General features: G+C 36.7%; 1 protein-coding gene across 10 annotated transcripts in view; it reads right to left on the bottom strand.

Moving 5' to 3' along the window:
• The window catches only part of LOC112058076 (espin), a 128717-nt gene that overhangs the window by 34711 nt on the left and 71000 nt on the right, over positions 1–23006 (bottom strand). For 8 of the 10 annotated variants that reach the window (XM_052887320.1, XM_052887324.1, XM_052887321.1 and 5 more), the window contains 2 exons: positions 9916–10099; positions 4741–4923 (listed from right to left, as the gene is read on the bottom strand). In XM_052887320.1, the coding sequence (XP_052743280.1) occupies positions 4741–4923; positions 9916–10099 (367 nt within the window). Of the gene's footprint in view, positions 1–4740; positions 4924–9915; positions 10100–15669; positions 16176–23006 lie in introns of those variants that run through there. The other 2 variants (XM_052887323.1, XM_052887319.1) reach the window with 2 other exon arrangements.

Genomic DNA, 23006 nt, shown 5'->3' with positions numbered 1-23006 from the left:
AGGAAGTGTCTCAGGATCAAACATTGAATTCTTACGCGATTATGATTATGCGACAAAGTACGTTATGCCACAGCTTGTCACCTCGTCGATAATTTCACGAATCAGAGACGATCACGACTTCCACGTTTCTTACATGTGAATCGTGAATTACAAAAGCGTTGTAACATATGGATTACGGAAGTAGGGAAGTAGGTACTATCAATAACATTATAATTTATATGTCGTGAAGCTGATCAATATTGGCACAGATTCTAAGATTATGAAGATATTACGTACTCGTAAGTACCTTCTAGCAGTTGCTCTGCGGTTTAACCCGCGTAGTTCCCGTTTCCGTAGGAATACTTGGATAAAATATAGCTTATAGCTTTCTCGATAAATGGGCTATCAAACACTGAAAGAATTTTTTAAATCGGATCAGTAGTTCCTGAGATTAGCGCGTTCAAGCAAACAAACCAACAAACTCTTCAGCTTTATAATATTAGTACAGATTCCCACGGGCGACACTATGACACTCACAAATAATGTAGCTTTCTATTGGTATTTTTTTAACGGTTCTGTAGATCCAGAGATTAACCCCTATCACCAAACAATTACTTACACACATTTTACATTAGGTTCTATCTAAACTGAACTCAGCAAATGCTATTGGTTTGGTTATAGCTGCAAAGCTGCCATAAGTTCAACCAATCATAGAGTCTGAGGCTTCTTCGACATCTAAATTGATTCCTTATCACATATTATATGGAGATAACTCGTAAGGGTGATGTTACGTAGGTACTTCCATTATAATAAGAATGTTCAGTATTCGTGTTGATCCCAACAGATGCTCTAGGTTCGGTTATGGTTGTAAAGTGGTCATACGACCGAGGAATGTAGTTATAGAGTGACGTAACTCTCGCTCTTTCTCGAAATCTAAATCGATTCTTCAATGTTTTTGTTATATGCACATTATATTATATCAGAGTAATGGTTTAAAACGCATAAAAGTAGTTGTCAGGGATTCGTAGAACATTTTGTACAACTGATTACTATAAAGTTAATTTTTCATGAATAGCTTCATCTCGATGAGACGATCAAATTTATATTTACGAAAATTCTCGATTCTGGTAACCGTGTTAAATAAAATAAAAGGTAAATAAAATAAAGCGTCAGAACGAGATAATGTACCACGCAACTGTAGGACATTGTGGCTGTTAAGTTGTATAACTATTTATTAAGAAACATTAAAAAAACCGCTGGTGAAAAACAAAAAAACAAGGTGGTTTATCAAAAGTTGTTGTTGTTTTTCAACCTGATGTTTTTTACTGTTGATTCTATAAAGATAAATGTATTGCATGGTAAATGTTTAATACCGTTTGCTCGAAAACATTCAGTTAATTAAATAAACCGTACAATATCTAGCACTCAGTAGATGCAGCAAATGAAGCAAATCGCATATCATTAGCACGATTGATACAAGCCACTGGGCGAAAGACAGCTGCTAACTCAGGCGTTCAAATGTAAACTTGCCTAACAGTTTCTATACTCTCGGTAATTAGGAGACACTTGCGAATTCTGTCACGGTACATAGCGATGCATTTGGTGATATTAAACAGAACATTTTTAAAACTTTTCCTTAATTCTGGTATTTAAAAATTAGCATTATTTGCAGACAATGCAACAATTGATATATTTTTTAAATTTAATTTTTTAAAAAAATAATAGACGGACCATACAGAATGCCCATCTGATAGTGAAGTGGTTAATGGAAATATTACTATCAGCAATGCAACACTTCCCAATGCAAAATTAAAATTCATTTATTTCAAGTAAGCTTTTCGTGGTGGCACTTGGAACTGGGTCCTAGCTGAAAATCAGCGCTGTATGTTCTTCTGTTTATGGGGAGCATATAGCAATATGCTGAGCTAGGACATTTTTCTAGGTTATGCCACATATCGCAGGGTATTATTCTTAAATAATTGTGAGGTGTGGCATAATGTAGTAATAAATATATTTTCTTTCTTTCTTTCTTAGTTTTCAAGCACTTCTGAAACGCCAAGTTTGACTATTTGTAAAGTTCTACTGCTAATTCGGAATACAGGTACTCCTGAGAAGAGCCAGCAATAAACTTAACAATTGCTCTGTTGAAAAACTCATAAGTTATCTTTTGTACATAAGACTGGACTTGAGTGCATATCTATGTAAGGTATGACGTGTCCCGGGTAGCGGTTATGGATAATCAATAAAAGTAGGCTCCACTGATAAATACTTTATTTGACTGTAGAGTACAACGTAGTAGGCGACAAACCGCCCGACATCGACTTCGTCATAATTGTTACGAAATGCTTGTGTAGTATTTTACAATTACATATACATGTGTGTGTTACCACCACACACACACACACATCACACGTCACATCACACATCATAAGTCATCCTACGACACTGTAGGATTTATTCCTCGCAGTACTGCATTGTGTCCATCAAACCGAGGCATAAGTGTTAAGCCTTAAGTACTTATCAGTAATTAACAATTAACAGTATCTATAGATTTATCGACCATGCACAAAACATCGCAGTTAGTATTACCATTGAAATTACTCGTTAGATTATAATCTATTGATTAGATAAATGTACAGGGCCTGTAGCCAAATTGCACATCAATTCTCTTTCTACAAAAGAAGATATCACGAGATCAATCACATTAATTTGTTTGTTTTTCGAAACATTAGCGATTGTAGAAAAAAATATATGTGTAACTTGGCTAGGCACTCAGGTACAACAGCTTGGAATAGGGCATGAAGATGTACTTACAAAACTTTGCTACTCGGAGGATTTTGAAACATTTGTAATTCGATAGCAACTAGTCGTGAAGTTGTTAAAATTTAATGCATTTTCTGTCTCCTCACGACTAACCTTCCTCTAAAGTACTTAATAGGTTAGATTTCATAAGCGACATCACAGATTATTGAAACTTTCATTACGTCCTTGTATATAATAGCACAAATAATTTAACGACAGTACGACCTATGCTTCTCTTCTGCAAAGGTCTACACAATATTGAATTAGGTGATTATTCTTTTGTTTTTTAAAAGGGAATTTTCTACAATAATCATTATTAACAGCAGATTTTACACTATCCTCCTTAAAAAAGAGATATATATGATGATATTCTATTTTATTATATTTAATTAATAATAATATATTATAACTAGCGGACGCCCGCAACTTCGTCCGCCCTTAGACCTCTTTAATCCGGCCCTATCGCAAAATACATTCTTAGCGGATGTCCTGTACCTGTGAGGTACCTCCCTGTCAAATTTCAACTTTGTATGTGATTAATGACCTTTCGCATTTATATATTAAGATAACCGATGACGATGTACCTAATTGGTTGAAGAGATTTTTTTAAAGCAACAATACTTGCTTTCAAACATTATCTACCAATAGTTTTCATTTATCTAAAACGAGAAAAATCTTCAACTAAACGAAAACTGCGCGAATAGTGAATACCAGAGGCGGAGAATGGACACAGAACCTCTTTGAGTTCCGTCATTTATTATTTTTATTTATACTTCTAAGTATAATATCTCGAATTATACAAAAATGATTATAACATACGCTTGCATGTTACCTAATAAAGAAAATGAAATCTGTCAATCCATCAAGAAAATTTCTGGGATCTACCAGTAGCTACCCAATTAGCTGCAATTGAATTGATATTCAAATTTCACAAGCAGAAAAGGTTACGTAAAAGCTATACGTTCACTGTCTAGCCATCATATATGTTGACCCACTACTGAATCATCTACTAATAAAATTAACATATTAATTTGTCTGTCTAAACATGCTGCTCGATTTTATTTAATGATAGCATTCATTGTGTAGAACTTTATCAATCATTCTTTTGTTGACAGCTTCATCATTATTCACTTCATTACTGTCTCATTTTATGATGAATGATAAATATTTTCTATGTAATTCGGTTCATTTTGTTGATTAGTTTTCTTTATTTAAATAAATGTTGAAATTTTGTTGCACTAATCAGAACCAGTGTTGGCCGACCTCCCACCAGGTGGACTGACGACATCAAACGAGTCGCAGGGATTCGCTGGATGCAGGCGGCTCAGAATTATGACGTTTGGAAGTGCCTACAAAATGCCTATGACCTGCAGTGGACGTCCATCGGCTGATATGATGATGATGATGAATCAAAACCAATGTATCGTCAAGTTGCAATGCGTTCTGAGTGGACGTCTACTAAATTAAGAAAAACTTTCTACCTGTATGCAGGTTTCCTCATGATGTTTTTCCTTCATCGTTTGAGATAAGTGATATTTAATTTCTTAAAATGCACATGATTAAAAAGTTGGAGGTGCATCCCCGACCCGGATTCGAACCTACGCCCTCCGAATCGAAGGCAGTGATTACATCCACTGGGCTATGTTTTATTCATATATGTAATTATATCGACCAACACACCGAGGAACACAAAATCTCTGCTTGTTTCCTAACGACATCTATCACAAATACCTCACTGCATACCAGCGGTGAAGCGTCTATACAACCCGATTCCCGGGTTACCTTTTAAATACCCATGCATATTCATTGTTGTAATTAAAATATAATTATATGTATAGATATATATATGAGAAACAGGAGTTTGGAGGAGTTGTGGAGTATCACACGGTATGAATTTATTTTTTATAGGACGGCTTATCTTTATCAAAATTCCATCCTTCGCCACTGCTTCATACTTACTTCTAAGTGATGGTTCTCCGCAGCGTCATTGATGGGGCTCTTGCCATGTCTGTCCAGGTGAAGCCTGGCTCCATGACGCAGTAGCCATCGGACAGTGGAGAGATGTCCTCTTGACGCAGCGAAGTGGAGTGGTGTTGCCCCATCTCCATCCCTTGCATTGGGGTCTACCCCTCGTTCCACTATCTATAAAAATGTTAATAGTTAATGAAAGTTGTTGAAGCTATTATTTTAGTTATTGTAAGTTCTTTTGTAGTTCTTTTAGTTAATGAAAGTTGTTGCAGCTTTTTTTATTATTTTTAACGCAACTAAAACTAACTATCCAACACTGCTCAAAAATAAGCGTCGTGATTTAAAAAACGCTGTCGTGTGAACGTACAGTTGGGAATGCATTTGTTGTATTTGAACGCTTTTTTAACGTCCGATAAAAAAACTCTCGTGAATCGAATGAGGCCTAATAGATTACATTCTGAAACTACTGAACCGTAACAACTACATATGGGTTAAAAAAATCCAAAATATTAAAGTTGATAAAATTGCAAAAAAACCGGATTCAAGGCGATTGAAGTTGCAAGCGGCATAAAGCGGCGTTCCAACTTCCATTCAAATTGTATGAGGAAATTACTATATTCACTTTTTGTTTTTTAATTTTTAGTTATTCTGTTGTTCAAGACAAAAACAAATACTATAAACCCAAGATCATAAAAATCGGTCCAGCCGTTGTTGAATAAATGGTAGTGAGTTATAAAATTGGTAATCGTAATCTTGTGGGTAATGGTCGACGCGTAACAGACGTACAAGCTTCCTGTCCATTTTATTGCATATTACTACAACGACATTAACATAGAAAGGCGGATATCCCACTATAAAATGTGGAATACAAATTGTATAAAAATTATATCATATTTTGTAATATCATAATACATACCACAGTATGACTAGGTAATATCTACAGTTCTACACTCTACAGGTGTATCTACACATACTGTGAAAAAAAAGTGTACTGTAATCTTAATTCAGATTGCAACAATTACAAAATATTTTAAAACGCAAAATTTTTTTTTTTAATTTTTATCTATACAAAAACCTTTCGTGAAAAATATGGTTTAATAGCAGACACACCATCTAAATTGAATCAGTAGTAGTTTCAGAGAATATCAAAGACGAACAAATAATATACACATCTGTAATGTAATATTAAACTGATGACTTGATTTTGACTGTAAAACACGCAGAAGAATGAGACATATATCCACGATAACGACAATCATACAAGTAAGTACATACATATAAATAAGCTCGAAAAACACAACCCTCCTTTCGCAGTCAGATACAAAACATCATACAGCTTCTATGTCTTGCACATTATTGATGGAACCTCAGCTTTACGCTAGCCACACACCGTCAAGTACACCAACACAAGCGCGCTTAAGAAGGGCAGTGAAAAAAATATCGAAACCACACAGTCCAGTAATTTTTTCACAGTAATTTTAGTTATTTTAAATCCTAATCTGCGGAAAAAATCCTAGTTAGCCGATTTTTTGTATACACCTATAATATTTTGTACACACCTATAATAATGTAATGAAGATGTGAAAAATCGACATTGATATCGTGCCGGCTAAAAAAGTTATCTGTTAAAATGTCACAAAAACCAGTTTTTCGCAAATATCTCGCGATCTATTGCTCAGAGGTCAATAGAGGTCATAATTGTTATCGCCGTTTAGTGTTGGAAATAGTAGTCTGTGACGGATATGACGCCGCTCGATCTCGTGTTGGCTTCAGTGTGCTCGTGGTGTTCGAGGCGTCCACATCTCTTGTTGTGTAATTCTTTGAGGGTTACTTAGGATAGGCGGGGAGAGTGACTTGAGTGGAAAAGGGGAGTGTTAGTCGACTGTCAAAGGATCCTTTAACCCTACACACATCGTTCACAAGTACGTGACTCCACTCAAGGTCATTCTCTGCCATTCTAGGGTCTTATTTTGGTTACAGTTTGATTTGTTAATTAAGTTGTCCTGACAAGTGTTGTGAATCATAACCTTTGTTCTACATTAGTTTTCTTATATTTGCAATCACCTTTGAGTCCACTAAAATAATAAAAATTGTTTTTCATACTACTAGCTACCCACTATCCAGTAAGCTAGCATGCCTGCTGCGCTAACGGCTTGACATCTGATAAAACTGATCGTTTGTTAATCGCGAACTGTATGATGGAGATTATCGGATGGTGTGGCTAGCATTACACCCATAACGACAATCCGATAATTTTTTCACTGGTTACATACATAAGCGCTGTAGTTTTGCCAGTATACTTGACCGTGTGTGGCTGGCATAAGGAACGTGAGTTGCGCGTGTTCTCTGATCGTTTCCTTCTCTGTGATTGGTTGCGGAAAGTTATTGAACTCTAATTAGTGGATAATATAAGAGAAAATCTTGTGAATTACTTTTACGTAACGCCGCCTATGTGATGTGGCTTATTGTAAAAAGTAGAATAACTACGTTTTTATGTAATGCATGGAAATTAGTTGTCGGATATGACGTAGGTGATGCATAATTAATGACATCAAGTAAATTTTAACTATATATATACATAATATGCAGATACAGGGTGCTTGGAAGTATTTTCCATAACTCTGGGGTTATATTCTTTACCGAAAATTAATTAAAAATGTTCAAGGAACATGTGTTTTAAAATTAATAATTTCGGGGTAAATAATATTTTTTTTTTTTTTTTGTAAAATAGAACTTCAAATGTGTCCCATATATGCATCCTTATAATTATGACGTAGCCAAGATTTGAGTATTTTAAAATGCAAGGATAGTTAAAGGCGTGTGTTACATGGATAGTTGGAATTATTTGAATTCCTTTGTATGAATGAATTCCTTTTGAATTTGAAAACATGAAAAGTTTTTATTTTTTAGTTAAAAAAATATTGGTTAAACAGTTCGGCTCCTATAAATAGAATCGTCAACACCTTGAAATTATGGAAAATACTCCCAACCACCCTGTATAGAAATTATTAAAGGATGTATCTATGTAGTTATTAAACAAAGACGAGTTTTGTACTATATCTCAAGGATGGCTGAACCAATTATCTTTGTTAAATTTATCTTTTCAAAGTAACTACCAGACGAGCCAATTCAGAAATGTAAAATCCTAAATTTACCCAAGTTGGTAATCGAACCCAGGACTTATTGAATACCACAGCAAGAAAGTCCATCAAAATATCGGTTCAAAATAAAAACGTAGTGCTGTTCTAGTCAGGCCGAGGTCTTTAATGAGGCTATTGAAAGATTTTGCTGGTATCCGCACATTTCGTTTATTAATTTTTTATGACTTTTTGGGTCGAATTTACTTCTTTCTTCTTTAAACGGTTTTCTATAGAATAATAATTATAGTCATTATTTTTGTTTTATAATGTTAACTTTGATCTGTATCTGACATACCTTACTTAAAATTTGGGAGGGATGCGTGCAAAATGTTAGATTTCTACAAATTATAAGCACGCTACTATAATGATATCAAATAATAGATGATAACTATGATATTATCTAAAAACAAGGTGTGTATGAATTATACGCAATCTAAAATATAGTACATAGAAACTGAGCTAATTAACCGTCAGGCTAGAGAAACGAGTTTTTTTTATTCTCTACAGGTTAGCCCTTGACTACAATCTCACCTAATGGTAATTGATGATGCAATCTAAGATGGAACTTGTTAGGAGTAGGATGAAATCCACACTCCTTTCTGTTTCTACATGACCGGAACGCTAAATCGCTTGGCGGTACGTCTTTGTCGGTAGGGTGCTAAGTGTTAAAATGGCGGCCCTGCACCAGAAAGCGCAGTGTTGGTCGACCCCCCACCAGGTGGACTGACGACATCAAGCGAGTCGCAGGGATTCGCTGGATGCAGGTGGCTCAGTATGGTGATGTTTGGAAGTCCCTACAAAAGGCCTATGTCCTGCAGTGGACGTCCATCGGCTGACATGGTGATGATGATAACGAATCCAGGGTATAGTTTCAGTCCATTCTAAATTTCAGCCAAATCGATTCAGTAGTTTCAAACATCCACATATCCATCGAAACACATACAAACTTTCGCGTTTATAATATTAGTGGGATGTTACATTCAAATTACAATACCGTTGTACGATGTGATCGCATGATAAAATATAATATTGCTGTTTAGAGATACTCGTACGTAACCAACGATGTATCTAGTTGCAGATAAAAGTCTAGTAGCGCTATTCTGAAAACGACATTATTTTGACCGCCTCCGTGGCGCAGTGGTATGTTGCGGTGGATTTACATGACGGAGGTCCTGGGTTCGATCCCCGGCTGGGCCGATTGAGATTTTCTTAATCACATCCCATTACATCACACTAATATATGATTGGGCTGAAATTTGGAATGGAAATAGATTTTATTCTGGATTAACACATAGGCTACTGTTCATCCCGGTATTTATGAAAAACTGAATTCCACGCGGACGAAGTCGCAGGCGTCCACTAGGTAATAATAAACCCAGGTATAGCCAAAATATATAATAAACCCATAGCTTGTAAATCCACCACTTTTAATACTCTCCCTAATACTTCTAGCAACAAGTATTTTAGCTAGGTGGCCTTCCTGACACATATGAGGAGACTCACCATCTATTTGACGTAGTCCAAAAAACCGGTCTTAGCCGCCGCTTGTATGGGCAACATGCCATCCCGCGCGCGCACATCAAGTCTTCCCCATACTTTTAGTATCAAGTATAACTAACTGACCGTGTTAATAAATGTAAGATGACTGCTACCATCCATTTAACGCAGTCTACGCCACCACATGTAGCACGTCGATTATCTTTCTACAAACGCTAACGCTTCGGAAAGTAGAAAAATGTATGGGAATGACAGATCCGATCAATAACTGATCACGTGGCCTATTGATAACAAAAAATCATCCGTAACATTGGCTTGCCACTGGGCTACAGGCCCAGGCCTTCAACTCCAGGTTCTCGAGTACACCTAGGCGACATACGCAGTCCAAGTAGTCTCTATGCGCCGTCGTATGTATGGGCAGCATGTCGTTCGATACGCGCCAAGACTAGTCTTTCACCCGCTTCTAACACCAGATACAAGTACTTGGGCACAGCTAACTGGCCTTCATGACACATGTAAGGAGACTTACCATCCACTTGACGCAGTCCAAGCAGCCGGTCTGCGCTGCTGCGTGTATGGGTAGCATGCCATCCCGGGCGCGCGCGTCGAGTCTTCCCCCAGCTTCTAGCACCAAGTACTTGAGGACAGCTAGATGGCCTTCTTGCGCGGCGAGGTACACCGGCGTCACGTCATTGTCCATCGCAGTGTTGGCACTGTTAAAGAAATTACACAAGCCTATTAAAAAGTCAACAAAGTTTACATTACTTGTAATAAAAGTTAGGACTACTTATATACTAACTACGTCATAGAATACGCAAGGTAACTTTTTAATATCGTGACCATAGACATGTAATAAAAAATCCAGACTCCGGCGTCTCCTGAACTAAAAAGTGACGCACCCCAATTCTGACAGTTCGCATATATACGAGTACGTACACGCTGACACGCACACAGATGCACTTATCGCCTTTGAAATCACAAATCTGGCATTACACTTCACATATCTATGAGTGAGTGTGAAGTGTATTACCATGGTGCCAATATGGTACTCTATGGTGCTTCAGTTACTATGACAGCGAGATACAGTCTGCTTATTATGCATTAGTTTATGATCGTCGACTCTTTAAATCTATGATCGTGACAAAGAATTCGTGGCTTTATGGGGAACACTGGTATCAATATTCTTCTTCTAATAAAAAATAATGGCTGATCGTGTCTTGCCAATTCTCATGAACGGCTTTTTAAAAAAATATTGGACATCTGCTATTTCGTCCGCAAAAAAATCAAACTTACAATCAATGTAAACTTTCATTGTATACGTGATCATTTTTTCAAGATAAAATAGGTATAACCTTAAAAGATTTGCATCTCTTTGCGTGTCGGCCTGTATATAATGCGAAGAAGTAAAATTACAATGCGTCACTTTTTAGAGACGGTGTCTGGAGTTTTTATTACGTCTATGTAGGTATCAATACGATATTCGAGTTGATATTTCGTGTAATACGAGTAGATACTTTTGTTTCCGTGTGATTGTATATTTCCACGTGTGTGTAATTGTATAATATATCTAGATATTCATATCCACTTATAGTATGGAAGGCATTCGAGCATTTAAAGAATTAGAAATGATATTAAAACACGATACAATTGGCGTGTTGGTTGTTGAGTAACAAAGAAATTACATACATATAAATATATATTAGTGTCTGTCTGTGATTTTAAAATAACTGTGTTGTTTTGAAGTGCTATTACACGACACTAAAACATAATCTATCATCAATCGTTTTTTTAAATTTTTGTCTGGCTATCTCTCTGCATGTTTGTATTTCTGTTTGTCTGGGATAATCTCTGGGACGGCTAAACTTATTGTAATGGAGGATAAAGGAATATAAAATAATAATACTTTTATCTCGAAATAAATGCATGGTTCTTGCGGGTTTTGCAGAATTTCACGCGTACCAAGTCCGCTAGTTTTTAATAAAACAATTTAGATAAAACAAAAAATTGTATGTTATTATTATGTATACAAAAATAAATTAAATAGGTAGCCATTTCAGGTAGATTTTTTAACCCCTGGCATGATGGAGATGGTGTTTTACATACATCATTCAAATAAGTCTAACCTGCCTTATTAGCAGGTAAGAAGCTTTCGGCCGTGGCTACTTACCACCATACCGACAAAGACGTACCTCCAAGCGATTTAGCGTTCCAATACAATGTCGTGTAGAAACCGGTAGGGGGGTGGACTTTCATCCTCCTCCTAACAAGTTAGCCCGCTTAGATTGCATCATCACTTACCATCAGGTGAGACTGTAGTCAAGCGCTAACTCGTAAAGAATAAAAAATACCGTTTAGAAGCAGTTTAACAACATACATACACAGAGAACTTTTACGAGTATGCATAGGTACCTACTCGTATATTAAGTAAGAAAAAAACGAAAACCAAGATGTTAACACCTGTTGCATCACTAGTCAATACATCATCGATATTACCGCCTGCTGGCAGTCGCCGGTAAATTTCACTTTTATCTCGTTTTCACTAACATCGTGACCACCACCCAACTATTATCAACTATAAAGGTGCTTGCAGATTTGTTCGATTTTTGACGGTCGTTGTGTTAATTATCTCGATAATCCTACTAATATTATAAACGCGAAAGCTTGTATGGATGTTTGGAGGTATGTTTGTTTGAATGTTTGTTACTCTTTAACGCCGCTACTACTGAAGGGATTTGTCTGAAATTTTGATAGATTTTACTCTGGATTAACACATAGGCTCCTTTTTATCCCGAAAAAATTCATGGTTTCCCGAGATTTGCGAAAATTTATGATTTGATGTTATGAATGATTGTTACTCTTTTACGCCTCGACCACTGAACCGTATTAGCTGCAATTTGGTATTAAGATATATTATAGCCTGAATTTACACATAGGCTTATTATTATACTTTTTACCCCAGAAAAATTCATGGTTCCCGAGGAATTTGTGAAAAACTAAAATCCACGCGTACGAAGTCGCGGGCGTCCGCTAGTAATCAAATAGTCAAGCTAGAGATTTTTGTGATCATAGCTCGTCCAGGGAAGCCATGCTTATTTAATTTCAGTCCTTCGCTTTGTCCCGATCGTGGTTGCCGGTGTATTTTTTACTCTCTAATCTCTCTAGTAATCTCTGGATCTACTGAACCGATTTTGAAAATTCTTCCACAGATAAAAAGACACGTTGTTTGTGAATCTCATGGATTATATTTATTAGAACCCTCGTAACTTTAATTTTAGTTTTCGAATAAATATTATCACCATTATCTTAAGTTTAATATTATTATACCTGACGTTTCAAACTCAAACGCTTGTAAACTAAGCGTTTTTTTTAATTAGACCAGTAGTTCCTTCAACAAACTCTTCAGCTTTTTTTATTATAGATACGGATAGAATACATAACCATTTTTTTAATCCGGTTACAAAACAAATGTACAGGCACCTTTACACAATACGCATTTCGGCTCGCTCAACAGGTTCTTGTTACTATTTTGGTAAGCATTATATGAATGACAAGTTTGTTATACATAATCCGCATTTGCATAAGCAAAGTTATCGCTATAACAGGATTCAGCGTTAGACTTTCGTAAGTTGGAAGTTGTTAAGTTTTATTCATTAAAACTGGTTTTTGATTTATGTCACAGTTATAACAGTTATACGCTTACGTGTACCAATATATCTAGTCCATACGAGGTTTTAACAAGTCATGATAGCCCAGTGGATATGACCTCTACCTTCAATTCGGAGGGCATAGGTTCGAATCCGGGCCGAGGCATGCACCTCCTTTTCAGTTATGTGCATTTTAAGAATTTAAATATCATCTCAAACGGTGAAGGAAAAACATCGTCAGGAAACTGGAATACCTGAGAAATTTCTCAACTCTCTACGTGTGTAAAGTACGACAATCCGCATTGGGCTAGCGTGGTGTATTATTAGCCAACAAGATTTTAAACTAGGGTATGCACTATAATATTAGAAAATTCCTTGTCCAACTATGTATTCTCTAATCCAACATTTGTATTGAGTCCTTAGGGTAGGCAGTGCATTTGCATCTATAAAATGCACGCCACTGGCTGCCTGATACCAACCTATTGGAGTTTGGACCGAGAGTCTACGCTCCATCTCGCGCTTAGTGGTTCTGGGCCTTCATTTAGATATTTAGTTAGACCAAGTCTCGGAACCAAAAGTCATCACTGAACGGACAAAGACGTACCGCCAAGTGATTTAGCGTTGCGGTACGATGTCGTGTAAATACCGAAAGGAGTGTGAATTTCATCCTACTCCTAACAAGTTAACCCGCTAGGTGAGATGATTGAAGTCAAGGGCTAACTTGTAGAGAAGAAAAAGTGCACTGTTTGAAGACAATAATCTTTTTAACATAAAAATGGAACCTATTTCAAAGATGTATTTCAGTTATTTTGATTTTAGCACACAATTACTAAACTGATTTTCATGAAAATTAAATGGAACCAATCTGGAAGTATACTCTTTCAAACAAAAAAATTCAAAATTGGTTAAATGACGAAGTTATGAGGTAACAAACATTAAAATAAAAACATACACGATGATGACAGTTTTTTAAATTGTATATAAATTAAGAGTATGCTAATAGTAAAGCAATTTCGTAAAAGTAACAGGGTATCTGCGATCATTACTTTCGGAGCTACAGGGATTTAAAGGGTCAGATTTGCGGCGCTGCCGCGGATCCCTGAAAAACGCCCCATACAAAATGGCACGAACTAATGACGTCGTAGGCAATGTAATGATCGTTAGATTTGTATGGGCGTTCAAACACAATTACTAATATCTTTGTTATTTGTGCGTTTATGTTTATAGTTCATTTATTAAAAAATGTCACATTTAATGTAAGGAAGCTAAAACTGTATGAATTTTCATCTAATTACGACAAAAGATTTTTAATAGATTTTGAAATTTTATAATCTCGTTTATTTTGCAAATATCCAGACAATCTTTGCTTTTTATGTATAAATTAGTTAACATTGACATAGATGATGACTAGGTTTGAATATATTGATAAAAATCAATATATTCAAACCTAGTCATCATCCCCATTGTGAACCTCCTCCTTTTTTTGAAGTTGGTTAAAAATACCAACTATAATGGAGAGCATATTATTATGATAGCGTGACATGTACAACTCAGCCTATGATTACATAAAGTGTTTCACATAGTGAGACGAGATAACAGGCCTATAATGTTAACTTTCCTTGAGATTTCCTTTTTTTATACATAGTTATTATCACATGCATATTTCTGCATCGTAATGAGGTACATTGACTGTGATACTTGACGATAATTTTAATTTCGTAAAAGTTAGTATTACACCTAAGTGGATCTAGAATCTAGGTTTCGTTGTATTACCTATAATACCTAATTAAGCCTTAAATAATAGGTCCATGTTAAAAGGGCTGGACTCTTCACCGAAAGGTGGATTTGATCCGTGCAAGCTATTATAATGTACCCGCTCTTAACCAGTGCCGAATTAGGAAACTTATTGCCAAAAACAATCTTCCCCTGTGGGCCCTTAATTACACTAGAAATAATAAAATGAAAAAAAACTACCGGATTTTGAAACTGCTCTAACTTTTGTGTGCTCGTTTTTTTTCTCGGTCGCCTATGACAACCCTTGGACAGTATGCCCTAAGAATTTATTATTTAATATATTTATATATGGCATACATGCTAATCCAGGACTGTCTTTTAAACAAAATCTTTTACGACTGATTGGACGGGAAAGGGAATTTGTCATATTTAAAAAAGTAAAGTCAAAAATGAGATAGAATACTCATAATAGCATTAGTATGTCTTTAATCTTAACCTACTAATATTAAAAAAGCGAAAGTTTGTTTGGATGTTTGTTACTCTTTAACGCCGCAACTTCTAAACCGATATTTGATAGATTATTCTGGATTAATACATAGGCTACTTTTCATCCTGGAAAAATTCATGGTTCCCGCGGGATTTGTGAAAAACTTAACTCCACGCGGATGAAGTCGCTGTTGTTCGCTAGTTTATTATCTATAACAAGGCTTTTTCAATCATGGTAAAGAGACTTAAGATTTAGAATACTTAACAAACAATTAAGTTAAGAAAAAACATATCAAAAGGCTACTGAAAAACTGTTTTATTAAACAAAATCGGTTGTTATAGAAACCAGACTCGACCTGAAATTGCGGGCGAAGTCAAGGGCAAACTAGTATTAATTAATCCAAATAATAAACATTTACCGTTCACGCCCACTGTAGGTCCCAGCTTTCATTTTCACATACTTTTTGTTCTTTTTACTCTTTTTACCAAAAAGTTTCGAAGTCACCTTACTATACGGCGGTTGGGTATTACTTAGAGTCATATTTATATATTTTTTGAGTATTTTTCACGCGGCAAGAACACTACACGGAAACACAACTACAAGAAAGCGAAATACTAAGAAATAACTATTAATTGAGTTACAAGAAACTCATGAATATTAATCAATAATATCTCCAAAGTTTCGTAAAACAAAATGACAGTAATTCCACACACAACACGACTCACAATCGATCAATCGGTTACGAATCGATCAATATACATTGATGTGAATAAATATTACATGACAGCACAGTTTTGCATGACAAATTGAGCGTCACTGGATACACAATACGGTTGAAAATCGATATTTAGTGGGAAATCGATACAAAATCGATTGACAATTGAATTAATAAACAAGCGCACGCGCCGGTAGCTCGTTTCTCACTGCGGAGGCTTCGACGCTGGGCGGGAGCAGCGAAAGTGCCCAGTTTGACACTCGCATATGTTTTCACACAATCAGTTTAATGACACTACATATTTTTCCCCGAGTTTGTTGATCTTTGTATTGATAGTTTAATGACATATTGGCATTATACCAAACACTGTGGCTATCTAGTAAAATTAATTAGCCAGTCTATTCAATAAAGAAACCTCACGCTCCACTGCAAAAGAGTAAAAGAAAACAACACCGAGAGGTCATAGGTTCGATTCCCGCCTTGTGGGCTACTGTTGTAACACAGTTTCTCCGGCTAATTGGAAGCCATCGTCATCATAATCATCGTCATCATCATTGGACTTTGTCATCATTATCAGCCAATTTAGAGCCTCAATAGCTCAACGGTAAGAGCAGTCGGACTCATCACCGAGGGTTCAATTCGATCACCGCCCCGGTGGTTTATTGTCGTACCCACTACTAATGCAGTCTTTTTCGACTGGTTGGAGGGGAATGGGAATATTGGTCATATTAAAAAAAAAAGATTTTTATAAAAAACAAAAAAAATAGACGTCCACTAATAGATATAGTGCTCTTGTAAATTATCTGGTGTTAATTTTCAAACACCACACAATGAGAACTCCGGCAGCTCTCATTGTGTGTCTCATCATGATCATTGACAACCCATGTTCGGCTTACTGTTGAGCACGAGTCTCTCACGTTTGGAGTTTCATACCCCGGACTGGATTTGAACCTATGCCCTCCGAATTGAAGGCAGAGGTCATATCCACTGATCCGTCCGGCAGCTATAACTAAAGAAATGTATAATAAAACTAAACTGTTACATTTAGGGAGTTTTATAAAAAAAACAGTGAAAAAAAAACATGTATAGAAGAAGTCTTTTCGTCCGAAATTCCTCAGTGCCTGAAGACAAAAGTCTTCGAACAGTGCGTGTTGCCAGTGATGACCTCAGAAAGAAGGCTCAGAGTCCCACAGCGGGCGATAGAACGAACTATGTTAGGAGTATCTTAGCGTGATCGAATCAAAAATGAAGAAGAACCAAAGTCACCGACATAGCTCAACGAGTTGCGAAGCTGAAGTGGCAATGGGCGGGGCACATAGTTCGAAAAGCCGATGGACGTTGGGGTCCCAAAGTGCTGGAATGGCGACCCCGCACTAGTAAGCGGAGTGTTGGCCGACCCCCCACCGGGTGGACTGACCACATCAAGCAAGTCGCAGGAATTTGCTGGCAGGTGGCTCAGTATCGTGATGTTTGGAAGTCCCTACAAAAGGCCTATGCCCTGCAGTGGACGTCCATCGGCTGATATGATGATGATGATAGACGAAGTCGCGGTCGTTATTGGGTAAACAAATGTCATCAGAGCATGGAGATTTATGAAACAACAATGCACACGGTACGACAGGCAAGTGTCACGACGTGTTCCACAATTTTGGAATATGAAACAAAAGGAAGCATATCACTAGAATTTATTTCGACTGACATTAATTACACAGCATTTCGTGAACTTGCGTGTGGTACAAGGAATGAGATACAGCGGTTGATCGTAAGCGATATGCGTCCACCTACGTCCGCGGTTGGGTACGGCGTCCACGCATCGGATGTTGTTCTATTAATTTGGACGTCTGAACCAAGCATCCGTGGCGTCCATACATCGAATATCTTTCTATAAATTTCATGTTCTTACGTACATCCAATAAACACCAAGAAAGTTTACGAGCCAACATTCATTTGAATTTGTTTCATAGGTTCTACTTTATCTAAGCTGATGCAATTGGTACTCTATACAAACAAAAACAATTGCAATGTAATTGCAGTAGCCGTAAAACTCTAAATTTTAACTCATGCATGGAGTAATACAGCATTGTAATCATGTATGTACTATCCTACTAAAATCCTACTTCCTACTAATGTTATAAACGCGAAAGTTTGTATGGATGTTTGTTACTCTTTAACGCCGCTACTACTGAAGCGATTTGGCTGAAATTTGGAATGGAAATAGCGTTTACGTTATCGCGATCGTCACAGTATCAAACTGCCACTAGGCCCTCAGATGTTGAGCGTTCGAAATTCGAATATTGTTTTCGATTTTTTAAGTTCATATTTCAAATTAACCGTTTAATTGTCCATGTCAGTATTTATAAATGAAGACAATGCCAATTAAACGGTTAATCACACATCGCTTCTCGCTTATAACGAGACACATTCGCCGCGCATGTTCAACGCGATGTGATACCAAAATCATGAGACGGCAATTTCAAACACTTTCGCTGCACCGGCCACCGGCTGCCATACTTGCCTCAGAGTAAAATGCGCGATGAACGAGGCGCATGATAAAAAAAAATATAGAATATAAAATTATTTATGCTCAGGTATTAATATAATCAGGTAATAATACATAATATTTTTTAAATCAAAAACACGAAATTTTTTAAAGCAATTTACAGGGTCAGGGCCCCATCGTGCCATGTGGCACGATGCTCTATCTATGATCGCTAACGCTTCGAAAACTAATAAAATGCATGGGTATGACATTTGCTATCGACAGGTCATGTGATCAAGATCTGTCATTTCGGTTTCCTCTGATCCGCTTGATGTCCTCGGTCCACCTAGAAAGGGGTCGACCAACCTTCATGTCTGTTGCCACTTCAGCTTTGCGACTCGCTGACCTATATCAGTGACTTTGGTTCGTCTGCGGATCTCCTCATTCCTGATTCGCTCACGCAGAGAAACTCCAAGCATAGTTCGCTCGTAAAAAAAAATATTTATGTATATATAAATATAATACAATTGTAAAGGAAAACTGCAACTAAGACAGCTGGAAGTGGAAGTGTCTAAGTAGAACAATAATCTAATAACAATAGTCTAAGCGGGAATCGAAACATATACTTCATCAATTTAAGTCCAGCTCTGACATCTAACCATTGAGCTACTGAGGCTAAAGCTTCTCTTTGTTTTCTTTTCTCTACGTCTGTCACAGATAAGATCGAAATAAATTCGATTGCAGCACAGATGTTTCGAGTATTGTAACATCGATTTCGTAATCGAAAGAATCATGAGAAAGATTATGTTCTATCGAATTGAACGGAAGGTCATCAGAACGCCCTCTTAATATTACTTATACATTAACTAGAGAATTTTTAACAAGAGTATTTTACAGTTTCGGCCTTGATTGTAATATCAGGGTACGAAGTGTTTTTTATAGTTTAAGTATATTGTACAGTCATCAAAAAATCTAAATATGGTATTAAAAATGGGGATGACGATAAGAGGGTGAAAAGTAGGTACTTTACGGGTACGACTTACTCTCTTAACTGGTTTATGTATTAGTGTATAGCTATTTGAATGTATGTATTTTATTTTAATTACACCTACATTCTCGTGTTCTCGTATTTTCCGAATTGCTTCCGGAATTGAATTCCGGGCTGTCCCGAAAAAGTCGCTACGATAAGACCGCCTTTTGTAGTCTTCTTCTCCTATACATTTATTTATGTATCATAGTTTGTTTTTCCTTATGTTGTGGTGTACAAATCATCATCATCATCAACCATATTCGGCTCACTGCTGAGCTCGAGTCTCCTCTCAGAATGAGAAGGGTTAGGCCAATAGTCCACGCTGGCCCAATGTGGATTGGCAGACTTCACACACGTAGAGAATTAAGAAAATTCTCAGGTATGCTGGTTTCCTCACGATGTTTTTCTTTTACGGTTTGAGACACGTGATTTTTATTTCTTAAAATGCACACAACCGAAAAGTTGACGGTGCATGCACAATAGTCCACTGGGCTATCACAACTCTGTGCAAATAACGAGTAAAATATGAGGGAATAAATAATAATAAATCCTAATCAAATTTATAAAAAAAATCACGAGGGGGAGCGAAGCCCTGCGTGGGTGTGAAGTCGTGCTCGAGGGTTAGAGGGAAGGACTGTGCAAGTATGAAGTCGTGCATGCGGGGCATCGCTACCCCCCCTCCCGGCCTTCACGGACTGTCGGGAGTGTTACAAGCAAATTTGCCAAGCTATACGTCTTTTCGGTGCCTATTCAATGGTATACTTATCTGATGATGGAGTTAGTGGTTACTCTTAAACCAAATAGCGTACAAAGTTTATAAAAACTTTAAAGCTGATATATATTGATATACATTATGTGATATAGAACATTTACATACAGAATATTTACATGTCTTTACATTTATCTAATTTTCATTACAAGCAATACATCAAATCTCAGTGGCATTCATATAAAAATTACCATAGTAGGATATGGAAAAATCTGATGAACACAATAAGTAATAAATAATATGTTGACACGTTAGATTAATACAACAATTGACCTTCGCCATTGAAGCCAATTCATTAACAATTAAAAATACATAGTCGACGAGGAGAAAATGTGTAAAACAATGTTCAGTTTTCCTCCACACTTTCCCACCATTTCTACTCGACAACAGATGGCGCTATAAAAAATATCCATTGTTTGACACGGAGCAATTTGTACCGCAAAAACACTATGCGGATGCGATTGTCAATCAAATATGAACTCTAAATTTGTTTCCATAAAGTCCAATTTCCGTATTGATGCTATTACACAATAGTACATTTTTAATTGTATGCAAGTAAAGGAATATTCATGTGGGTGTAATTAGGGAAAGTGATCAAATATATGAAAATGAGGTGCCGGTCACCTCGTTCGGTTTTGCAAAATGTAATGCTTGATTGGCAGTATCGAAATTGTACTGCGAAATCGTACTAAGAAGTTGCAGCAAATAGCATACTTACATAGTTAAATTGTTATTGTAATATTTATGCTTGATCGAAAATATCGAACAGTGTATTTTGCCAAATTAAGTAAATACTAAGAAAATATAATAAAAGTAAAAGCGCCCTTCCGACATCAGAGTCGACTTTATTTCGTCGTCGTCGTCCTCAACCCATATTTGGCTCACTGCTGAGCTCGAGTCTCCTCTCAGAATGAGAGGCCAATAGTCCACCACGCTGGCCCAATGCGGATTGACAGACTTCACACACGCAGAGAATTAGGATAATTCATTGGTATGCAGGTTTCCTCACGATGTTTTTCCTTCACCGATTGAGACACGTGATATTTAATTTCTTAAAATGCACACAACTGTAAAGTTGGAGGTGCATGCCCCGGACCGGATTCGAACCCACACCCTCCGGAATCGGATCTAGGCAGAGGTCATTTCCACTGGGCTATCACGGCTCTTTATCTCTATCAACTTTGCGACTTTATTTAACACCATAAAAATAACCTGATATTTCAAAAATGATTCTAAAGTAGCCAACTTGAAATTATTTATTTATTTAAATATCTTTATTGCAACTTCTACTCTATTAATTAATTTTGAGTGTTTCTTCTGAAATAAATTAAACCTGCGGTTGAATAGAAAAAATTAATTAATTTAATGTTATTTAATTAAACTTGCAATTGGATTTGTTTTAATTAAACTGAACTTGAATAGCCGTGATAGCCCAGTGGATATGATCCACTACCTCCGATGGGTGTGGAGGAGGGTGGAGGGAGGGTGTGGGTTCGAATCCGGTCCGGGGAAAACACCTCCAACTTTTCAGTTCTGTGCATTTTAAGAAATTAAATATCACGTGTCTCAAACTGTGAAGGAAAACATCATGAGGAAACCTGCATACCTGAGAATTATCTTAATTCTCTGCGTGTGTAAAGTCAGCCAATCCGCATTGGGCCAGCGTGGTGGACTATTGGCCTAACCCCTCTCATTCTGAGAGGAGACTCGAGCTCAGCAGTGAGCCGAATATGGGTTGATGACGAACGAACGAAACTGAACTTGAAAATGTGTATACAACATTGTATAGATAGGATAGGATCTGACAAATATTGTCGATCCAGCACCTCATAAATGTATACTCTGATTGGAATTTTGTAAAAACTTTATCGCATGATTGTTATATTTTTACGCTATACAAACTCTTTGTATATTAATGTTGTATTAATAAAATTAAACAAAAACATAGTATAAAAGATGAAGGATACAAAAAATGCCCTTATCGATCCAAAGCAATCTCTGCAGCAGCCTTAGGGTTAGGTGGTTCTCCCGGAAAGGTAGTAAAACAAACTGCGTCATTCTTCATAGCAAAACTATTACGTCACGTATTAAATAACATAACATAATAAAGAACTAACAGACAAATCGCACAACAATAGTGTTCATGATGTAACTCTCGGACAGTAACAAACTCATTGTTATTATTATAATTAAGTAGATACAAGCTAATTATATACCGGCTGTGTTATAACGACTATGTAACGAATATTTTAGAATTAACTCCAATTACTTCAATTACTACATAATAATTATGATGATGTGACAATATGTCGAAATGGACAGAAAGATATAAGATAAAAAGCTCGGCAGAGGAAAAGATAGTCGGGCCGGGCATCTTCCAACGTAATTATAATTCAACTACTCTGGATGCCTAAAGCGAAGGGCTGGGAACCTTGGAGAAATTCGAGGCCTATATATATATTCTATAGAGAATATAAGCAGTCAAGAAACTCTGCTTAAGTCTTTTTTAAAAAAACAAGCGGTCGCTCGGGACTTATTCCACGTGAATCCCTATCGCTACCATATCCCTACCCTACTAAGCTACTTCTGTATCAATTTTCAGCTAAATCGGTCCAGCCGTTCTTGAGTTATAAATAGTGTAACTAACACGACTTTCTTTTACCTATATACCTAATATATTTATAGATGTATAGATATACTTAGAAAATGTTACACATTGTAACTTGTAAATTTTACACAACAAAATCCTGTTGTATATGCAG

The sequence above is a fragment of the Bicyclus anynana genome, chromosome 19, assembly GCF_947172395.1.
Source record: "Bicyclus anynana chromosome 19, ilBicAnyn1.1, whole genome shotgun sequence".
Lineage (NCBI taxonomy): Eukaryota > Metazoa > Arthropoda > Insecta > Lepidoptera > Nymphalidae > Bicyclus > Bicyclus anynana.
Note: the sequence above shows the minus strand (reverse complement) of the source record. Positions and strands in the feature narration are given on the sequence as shown.